Source organism: Vanessa cardui, chromosome 22 (assembly GCF_905220365.1).
Source record: "Vanessa cardui chromosome 22, ilVanCard2.1, whole genome shotgun sequence".
NCBI lineage: Eukaryota > Metazoa > Arthropoda > Insecta > Lepidoptera > Nymphalidae > Vanessa > Vanessa cardui.
Genome location: NC_061144.1, coordinates 10716438 through 10726778, shown reverse-complemented (window position 1 = coordinate 10726778; position 10341 = coordinate 10716438). Strand labels below are relative to the sequence as shown.

Sequence of the window (10341 nt, the reverse complement as noted above, 5' to 3'; positions counted from 1 at the left end):
GCTGTTTACATTGGTATCAGAGTAATGTATGTGATGTTGTCCAATATATGTAATAAAAAAAAATATTATAATAATATCCGAAAATATGGCGTTTTCGATGACAAAACTGTTATTTGTGAATTGTTTTGTATAAATAATAGCATATTAATCAAGAACTATTACTGTAATAGAGTTGATCTATGAGCAAATCGCATGAAATACATATACCTATGGTTTGTTTACACTTATTCCTTCTACGATTGGTATAGACTAAATGAAAATCTGAGAAATATAAATATACAGGCTAAGGAAAAGCAATTAAAAAACAATCCCAATTTACCTAATCGATACATTAATTATTTAAATAGCCTCGTAAAAAATGATGGCATTCTTAAACTTTTATTTTTAAGTGACTATATATTAGTTGACAAATCTGAATATTGTCTATTTATAAAAAAACGTGTTATTGTTTAGTACATACAATGAAGTAGCATTATTTATAGGACAAATATTTCAGTAACTAAATTCAGAAAGGGACGACTTCAAATAGCTAATTCAAATCAAACAATTAAAAATAATTGACTGAAACAAGGATAAATTATCTTTTAAATTGACGAATATTTCAGGAAATAAAAGAGGTTTCATTATAATTACAAATTTCTATAAAAACTCCTTGGTTCAATCAGCAAATACTTATAGCTAGCAATAATTACATCATTTCCAAAACATAAATGGACACAACGAAAATTAAAACTCTCAACCTTATCCAGACATAATCGAAGAACTCTTGGACGTTATCGCTCGAAATGTAATCAGATAACTCGTTAATAATACCTGTACTGTTAATACTACCAAATTCAGAAGTCTGGTAGTCTTTGGAGTAAACTCGACCAAAGATACCGAAAGTTAGCACATTCTCTGTGCTCTGCAACTCGGCAGCGACATACTTTGAGTTCTTATTCAGAGGAGTGAATTTAAAGCTTTCTTTGTTTATGACACTGTGGGCTGTGGTGAGGATTGTGGGGAAATGTGCGGTGTTGCCGCTTGAGAAATTACCTTTGATCAAAACATTTTCAAATACGATTTTGGTGTTGTTCTTTTCAGACCTGTAAGCAAAAAACAAAATTTGTATTGAGTCTGCTAAAAAAAACTTATTTTAAAACAATTGTGCGTAGTATTATTTAGTGAGCGTCTTAGTGTTATTAATAATAATATATACTAATATTATAAAGTCTTTCTATCACTCTCTCACTACCAAACCAAGGAACCAAATTTATTCAAATTTGGTATGCACCAAACTTAAACACCAAGACAGCACACAGGCCAATTTTTTTGCCAACACATGACAACCGACCCCTAAAACGCGAGCAAAACCGCGGGCGAAAACTAGTTTAATACACATTGTAATGTAAAGTAAAAGTAAAAAGGTAAAGTAACAGCCTGTACATTTCCCACTGCTGAGATAAGGCCTCCTCATCCATTAAGGAGAGGGTTTGGAACATATTCCACCACGCTGTTCCAATGCGGGTTGATAAAATGCACATGTGGCAGAATTACGATGAAATTAGACACATCCAGGTTTCCTCATGATGTTTTCCTTCACCGCTGAGCACGAGATGGATTATAAAGACAAATTAAGCACATGAATCAGCGGTGCTTGACTGGGTTTGAACCCGCAATCATCGGTTAAGATGCACGCGTTCATCATTGTAATAAGGATAAATCGATATTCATAACATTAAAAAATTCTTACCCAACGAAACAGGTGGTGCTTTGAACCCGCAATCATCGGTTAAGATGCACGCTTTCTAACCACTGGGCCATCACAGCTCATACATTGTAATGAGGATAAATCAATATTCTCACCCAACAAAACAGGAGCGCTTGTACAGTCCAGCGCACGCCACGAGCGAGCACGTCTGCGCGCCGATGTGACTGTTGCCTAAGCTCTGCACGCCGTCGAATACAACAAGCCCGTAGGCAATGTCTTGATGTTTGTCTCCTGGGAAATATTTAAATGATCGTGCAATATATTTACAACAATATCATGTATATTAACAGTAACATTGATCACTTTGATAAAATCAGTGATAATCATTGTATGTGCACTAGGAGTAAGGATAAGCTTATAACGCCAAGTTTCCGGCTAAGCTAAGTCAATAAGTCCTTCTTGGGGCAAGGTATCCGTTTCTATAATTAAATTCCGCAGACATTTTTAACTTTGCCGTTTCGTAAATTCGTTTCAAAAAAATACATTGGTAGAAAAAGCATTTTATTCGATACAAGATTTTGTAGATGATCAAAAGACATGAAATGAATACCTGTTGACTTCCAAGCAGGATATATTAATTTAAATAATTTTATTTAACTAACATGACTTTGTATTTTTTAATTGTTAAAAAAGAGTAACTACTGAGTTTCTTGCCGGTTTTTCTCGGTAGAATCTACTTTCCGAACCGGTGGTAGCTTCACTTAATTATAAAATGACGATTCAAAAGTGCTTGTAAAAGCCCACTTGAATAAAGTTTATTTTGATTTGATTTGAATTTTATAAACGTCAACTACTTATAAACAATTTGGAGCTTTTTAGACGAATATTTATACGGACGGCGGTGAATGGCATTTTACCGGAAAGGTAGAAGAATAGGATTTGTCTTTTGGGAGTGAGCACTTTGATGAAAATGAAATAATGATATAAGAATAATAAGTGTCTCATAAGTTTAAAACGCTTCCAATAACTGTTTTTGTAAAGGAAAAATTTTATGTATTAGAAATGAAATAAGGTTTTAATGATTTATTCCCGACGTAGCTGATTAATTTTGTTTTGTGTTGTTCTCAACTAATAAGAAGAAGATACGGAAAAAGTGTGAAAGATGTCGGATGGGAATATGAGAATTAGATAAACTAACTAATTCTCTTCTTTGCTTTTAGGTAAAGTTATTTTCTATTCAGAACCTTGGGAAGGTACTTGAATTTATATATTCTTCTAAAGGTAAGGTTCTATATTGAATAAATCAATTGAATTTGCCTGAAGTTGCTCTAAAATAAATACTGAAAAACTGTAGATTGCATCATATAGTCCAATATTTTTCCATTAGGAGCAGTATTATAAGAAAACTTAATTTAGGATTTGATGAAGAATACTACGATTGCTTATTAATTTTATATAACCTATCTATATTTTTTTTATGTTAAAGATTGGCGGACGAGCATATGGGCCACCTGATGGTAAATGGTCACCATCGCCCATAGACAATGACGCTGTATGAAATATTAACTATTCCTTATATCGTCAATGTGCCACCAACCTTGGGAACTAAGATGTTATGTCCCTTGTGCCTGTAGTTACACTGGCTCACTCACCCTTCTAACCGGAACACAACAATACTGAGTACTGTTGTTTGGCGGTAGAATAACTGATGAGTGGGTGGTACCTACCCAGACAGACTTGCACAAAGCCCTACCACCAAGTAAATAATCAAGTAAGTAATCTAAACTTGTGTGTTTAATTATGAAGTCGTATCACTCACCAATTGAATTTGTCTTCACATAAAACTGACAGCAGATGTCCCCTTGACAAACTGTTTCAGTGTAACCCTTCGAACTGGCCTCCAAGTTCAGTGGTCTGATGATGTACTGACTCATGTCTCCAAGGTAGTAATTGGTGGGGGGAGCGATGGTTAGAGTTTTTGAGATATCTGCAATAAATATTGGAACTATAAATACAACTATTGATTTTTTACTATCGTTTGGCAGACACCAAAAATTACCTACGAATATAAACCAGACAAGCAGACACCAGAAATGCCAATACTGGATTCAAATATGCCAATACTGAGCAAATAAAGAGCAAAGTACAAAGTGCTGGGTACACATGCAGCAGACGATTATTTGTTTGTAATAGGCCCAAAACATGTATGAAAATGATATTATGAACCAATATTATATTCGATTTATTAAGATCAGCTATGGCCGTTGAATAATTTTGAAGAAAACAAAAATCTTAAAATCGATTTGATAATCATTTTCAAACGCACTTTGTCCAGTACCTCACAACTTAATTCAAGATATGTTTCCTCACGACATTTTCCTTTCCACCGAGTTTAAGTCACTTAAACTAAAACTAGCTATATCAATGATTACTTCACAATCCACTAGCTCATCTAAACTAACATTTAATGTGTTATCATAAAACATACCATTAGTTCCACAGCTTTCAAATTCTGCCACAATTAAACCATTGGAGGACTTCGTCGTATCAATATTTCCAATGAATTTTCCATTATCAATTATAAGGTTGACGTTATTTGTATACGCCCAGAATGTAGAAAATTGTTTAGCTGTAAGAAATATATAATATTATTCTTTGAAAACATAAAATAATTTTATATAAGTAACAAGATTTAGTAATTTTATCTCGTAGTCTCTTGCATAAACGGACATATGTATGTACGACACAAATTTGATGTAACATCGGAAAATGCAATGAAATTAAAATAAAACCGATTACTGCCGATTTACTCGACCAATAGAAATAGCTCCCTATCGCGTCATTCGACGCTATTCGTAGCTATAGATTCTCGCATCAGTTCAACCCAAGACAACAAGTGCATGTAAATCGACGCGTCAAATTGACAAATATATTAGGTCATATGATATTACAAGTTATTACGTTTGTGTAAAGATCATTTTCACATAAGAAATAAATATTTGGGAGAGCGTACTCAATTCGGATGTGATCGGTTTTACGAATTTTGCCGATGATATATCTAATTTGTGTCGTACAATAATATACTTAAGATTTTTTGGACAATATAATTACTGATATATTTTCAATATAACGGGTTAGTCGCCATACTGTTTTTGATTGTTTATACGTATCGGTTTAAATGTATTATTAATATCAATGATACGGTAAAGGATTATGAGATCATAATATCTAATAATGAAACTGCAACAACAACAACAGCCTGTAAATTCCCACTGCTGGGCTAAAGGCCTCCTCTCCCTTTAAGGAGAAGGTTTGGACATATTCCACCACACTGTTCCAATGCGGGTTGGTGGAATACACATGTGGCAGAGTTTCTATGAAATTTGTCACATGCAGGTTTCCTCACGATGTTTTCCTTCTCCGCTAAGCACGAGATGAATTATAAAGACAAATTAAGCACATGAATCAGCGGTGCTTGCCTGCGTTTGAACCCGCAATCATCGGTTAAGATGCACGCGTTCTAACCACGCGGCCATCTCGACTCAACTGCAATACATACTTATATATTTTTTTAAGATTATATATATTACAAAACTTACTAAATAAGAAAGTCGTCTCCGATGATGAAGATACAATGAAGTTCTTAATACCGTTAGCTTCCTTTACATTTGTCAGTATAATATCGTCTTCCATGAGGACGCCAAATGTGACTCCGAAGTCGGCGGTGAAGCGAGCCATTTTTGAACTGGTCGTATTGCATTTCGATCTACTGCTAACAGGTTTTCTGTAACTAAAGCAATACATACATATAAAATCAAGATTCGATCAAAGAGTTTTCTTAAAAAGAGTCTCTATATTAACTTATTGACTTCTAGGCATGTGTATAAAAATAATTAAAATGTTAAAAATGAGTATCTACTGACTTTCTTGCCGGTTCTTCTTGGTAGATAAATCTACTTTCCGAACCGATTTGTTTTCAATTTAATTCAAAAATGTAATATGACGATTCAAAAGTACTTTTATGAGCGTACTTGAATAAAGAATATATTGATTTCGATTTTACGATCAATACAAGAACGCAAATTAGATTTTTCCGAAAAGGCATGACGATAATTAAAAAACTATATACTTTTTAATTTGCAATATTAGCTATCTATTTTCAGTCTTAGGTGTCAGACTGTGCCAAACCCCACGTAACCATTCTTTGACTAACATGGTCAATATAATGTAATACAAATCTGAGTCTACGATTTCGATAATATACCATAAACACTGCCGATAGATACAATGCTTTGTTAGAGGGTTTAAGCTTGAAGACGTAACAGACAAAATTAGTATCGCGATTATTATATTAATATAGATTTAATCTACATTCTATTAGAGTATCTATTAGAGTAGCTATTTTAAAAGTAGGTATTATTATTGCAAGTATTGATGAATAAACGAAACACAAGGAAACGATATAATCTACGTGTCCATATTTATCCTTCCTTATGGAATTCAAAACTCATCGCGATCAATTTACTGAAACAACCGTGATGCTAAATTATAAAGCTAAGGTTACACTTGCGACTATAATAGTCGACTACTCAGGAGATATTGTAGCATACGAACTTGTGCGCAAATTCTAGTACACTCATTTCCAATTACATGTTATAACAATCCGATACGGAGAAAGACCAGTTCATTACCAACGGCTAGATGTGCTTATTAAGGGCTCTGAGGGCAAATTCTACTATCTTATAACGGGTGAAATATGATTAGGATTCTATTCCTCAGAGAGATAAACCCATCTGAACCGTAACTGGGTTATTTTTATGTTATAACAGTTATTTTCAAACTATATGTTCCCTACTGCAGTGGCGGATTTACAAATTTTCCGCTATTAGGCTAGTCAGCTATTCAATTTTTGCAGCCACTGCCCTACTAATTCTTATTCGATCCTATTTCGACCGAAGCGCAACTGGAACACCGTTTTACTAGAATAGGAAAATCGTTAAAGACCAATTACGTATTGATGCGATAAAGGGGCATAGTATAATATAATAGGCTAGTATAATTCCATTGTAAATAAATCTGACTTTCAAATTTGTTTCTGTTAATTAGTATCTATAACTTAACTGGCCCTAAGGCTTAAACTCAGTATCGTGAGATCTATCTTATAATTTAGTCGATCTAGTGTCCGAATAATACCATAAAATATATTATTAATTACACAGCATGATTTACTTGTTTTTTATCAATGCACTATTCAAATAAATAAAAAAACAATAACATTTGGGCTGAAAGAAAATCAACCAGAGGAAAATCTATTGCTATTCATCTCAGATATTTTCCTCAATTTAAATATAATAGATAATATGCTATATTACTATTTATGTATACATATTATAGGGCTAATTCTGACACGTGTGTATTCCACCAACACGCATTGGAGCAGCGTGTGGAATATGTTCCAAACCTTTTCCTCAAAAGGAGAGTAGGCCTTAGCCTAGCAGTGGGAAATTTACAGGCTTTCGTCTTTGTTGTATGCAATATTCGTCATTATTTAATACGCAAAGAAACAACGCGACTTTATTTACCCTATAACAATTGTGAAGTTCGTTAACTTGATGCAAGAGCGAGCTATAAAGAAATTTGTAACTTTGAGAACAGCAGTCATGCTGAAATCAGTTTTGGGTTACTCTCAACAAATTTTAACAAATGAACTTACACAGAGATAACGGCTCCATCCCTATCGAAGACTACGTTACTCCTTATAAGTTCCTCCCGGTTTTGACAACTATATCTCTCAAGCAATTGAGCCACGACGTAAACACGTGCATCCTTTGCAGCATTTGAAACAGCTTTTATTATCTGTGGAGAAATTGAAACAATTATATTTATTTAAAGAAATATCGGTAAAAGTTAGAATCGGTTGGTAGCGCATTTGAGATATAGGATGGGCAATATTTTCTACAGTAACAGTTTCCTACAATATCTATGAGCGGTGGCGGTATTATATGGGCACTTACTATCTGATGCCCATTTGTGGATCAACTTGCCATTTCAAGTAAAAATTAGATTAGATTTGTGAAATGATTCTGGTTGTTGGAAATATTAACCTGACTCTAACCGTTTCAAAAACATAAAAAATAGAGGGTACATCATACAATTTGATTTAATTAAAACACTTAATAACTTGACGTTAGTTTTAAATCAATGAGATAAGATTGCTAAAGTAGCAATGAAGAGAACGACCATGAGAAATGACCATGAAGAACTACGTACAATATTTTAGCAATATTGTCTAATATTGTACATTTTATAGCCTTTCCGACTACTACATTTTAAAAATAAACAAATAACCTAGCCGAGGGCTAAGTGGTTTACAAAATATTTAGTTTTTTCATCGTCAATCATCATCAAGGGAATCGAGATGGCCCAGTAGGGAGTCGAGATGGCCCAGTGGTTAGAACGCGTGCATCTTAACCGATGATTGCGGGTCAAACCCAGGCAAGCACCGCTGATTCATGTGCTTAATTTGTCTTTATAATTCATCTCGTGCTCAACGGTGAGGGAAAACATCGTGAGGAAACCTGCAGTGGGAATTTACAGGCTGTTGTTGTTGTTGTGTTGTCATCGTCAATGCAATTTAAACTACATTTTAACAGGCAATATCCCTATTGCCTATAAACAAAGAGAATCGCTTGCCGTTGTATATAAAAATGGCGTTGGAGGCAACACAACTCATAAATTACTTCCCACCCAGAACTAGAGATAACGCCCAAACAATGTCATACATATGAGTATCATTTTATTATTATTGTTCAATTAAGTACAGTAATGTCACTTATCCCCTTAGATTAGTTATATCGTGAAGTAAATCCCTAAAGTAGCTCATAAACAAACATAATCGCTATTAATATTATCTTGTTTTTAACGCGCAATAGAGTTTCAGACAAACACATATAGTATTTGTGGTATGACTAGATATGGCTAATCAAGGAACTGTTTTCTACAAAACCCAGAAAGACTGACTCGATTTACACCGGTTAGTCGTAATAAGAATATTGTTATCGATAAATTGTAAACTGAGCTTATGTTTTTTCAATAAACTGAATAATCCTCTCTTCATTTTTCAGTTTTGTTTTGATTATGTTAAACACGTTAATGTATGATATTAAACTAAAGACTGACGTTATTTTAAGCAATATTTTAAGGTATAAATTTAAAGAAATCAAGATATTAACTGTTGCTTTTCAATATATATTCTGAAGTGTTTTGCATGTATGGTAAAATATTAATGTATTTATGAGAAAATGTGATACTCATAGCATTAGTACAAGCACAAACTTGTTACTCATGTGACTCTTTTGTGGGGCAATGTATGGTTCTATAACAGGATCCCACAAAGCGTTCAAAATGCTTTTGGTGCCAAATTAAAAAAATATATAGTAACGAACGTTAGTGCCCTCCTGGATATTTCTATTCATATTCAATACATGTACATAACAAGTTTGACAAAAAAAAGACCCGCTGATTTTCTTTCGCCGGTTCTACTCAGCACTGGGTGTTTCCATTTCCGAACCGACGATAGTGACTATATATAAACTATATTTGACTATCAACATAAGTGTAATGCTTCCATATTGAATAAAGGAATTTTAGTTTGAGTTTTACATATTATTTTATTTTATTGAAATATTTTTAAATCAAGAAATATATATATGGTACTGTTACGAGTGTTATTTATACTATAATGTAATTATATCTGAACTCACCTCATCGTAATTATCTAATTCATTTATGCAGGAATCAAATTCGGCCTCTGATGCGATATTTCGGGGAGACGGCAGCACCAATACATCCACACCCTGAAACACAATTTATTACAAATAAATTGTATTCTTGGTTCCTTGAATATAAAGAAGACGAGTTATAAGTCGCCGCTATTTTTATTAAAGACTTTATCCCTGCACGTAAACGGAAATCATCAGATGGATCTCATCTTACTTAGCTTAATTTACTTTTTATAAAAGTAACCTGAACCTTTTACCCTAGCAGAAAAACACAAGTTATTCAAAGACACATTTCGATTTATTGAAAATGTCATCTTGAGAATCTGTTTTCATCTAGAAACTTCTAGTGCTTCAAGTCTAGTTTTTCAAATTGAATACAATATAAGATAAAAACATGCAGGAACAGGAGCAACACTTTTATGGGCTATAACCATTCACAGCCGTTAAAATTGTTCCTGCTGTTATTTGCTTTTTTTTTTTTTTTTTTTTTTTTATGGAATAGGTGGCAAACGAGCAGGAGGCTCACCTGATGGAAAGTGACTACCACCGCCCATGGACATCTGCAACACCAGGGGGCTTGCAGGTGCGTTGCCGGCCTTTGAGAAAGGAGTAGGCTCTTTTCTTGAAGGTTCCCATGTCGTATCGGTTCGGAAAAACCGCCGGCGACAGCTGGTTCCACAGAGTGGTTGTGCGAGGCAGAAAATGTCTAAGAAATCGCGCTGTTGTGGATTTTCGGACATCAAGATGGTGCGGGTGAAACTTAGAATTTTGACGAGATGTCCGAAGGTGAAATTCAGCAGCCGGGATTAATCCGAACAATTCCTCGGAACATTCCCCGTGAAAAATTCGGTAGAAGATGCAGAGTGATCC

The 10341-nt window shown here is 34.1% G+C and overlaps 1 protein-coding gene across 1 annotated transcript; it reads right to left on the bottom strand.

Annotated features, from left to right (window-relative positions):
- Positions 1-487: 487 nt before the first annotated feature.
- On the bottom strand, positions 488-9785 carry LOC124539215 (vanin-like protein 1). Its single transcript, XM_047116512.1, has 8 exons — positions 9729-9785; positions 9454-9546; positions 7404-7546; positions 5290-5480; positions 4179-4328; positions 3510-3677; positions 1846-1981; positions 488-1085 (listed from the first exon to the last, which is right to left on the bottom strand). Exons 1-8 carry the CDS (start codon positions 9783-9785, stop codon positions 689-691), a joined length of 1335 nt encoding a protein of 444 aa, XP_046972468.1. The 3' UTR covers positions 488-688.
- Between the last annotated feature and the right edge of the window lie 556 nt (positions 9786-10341).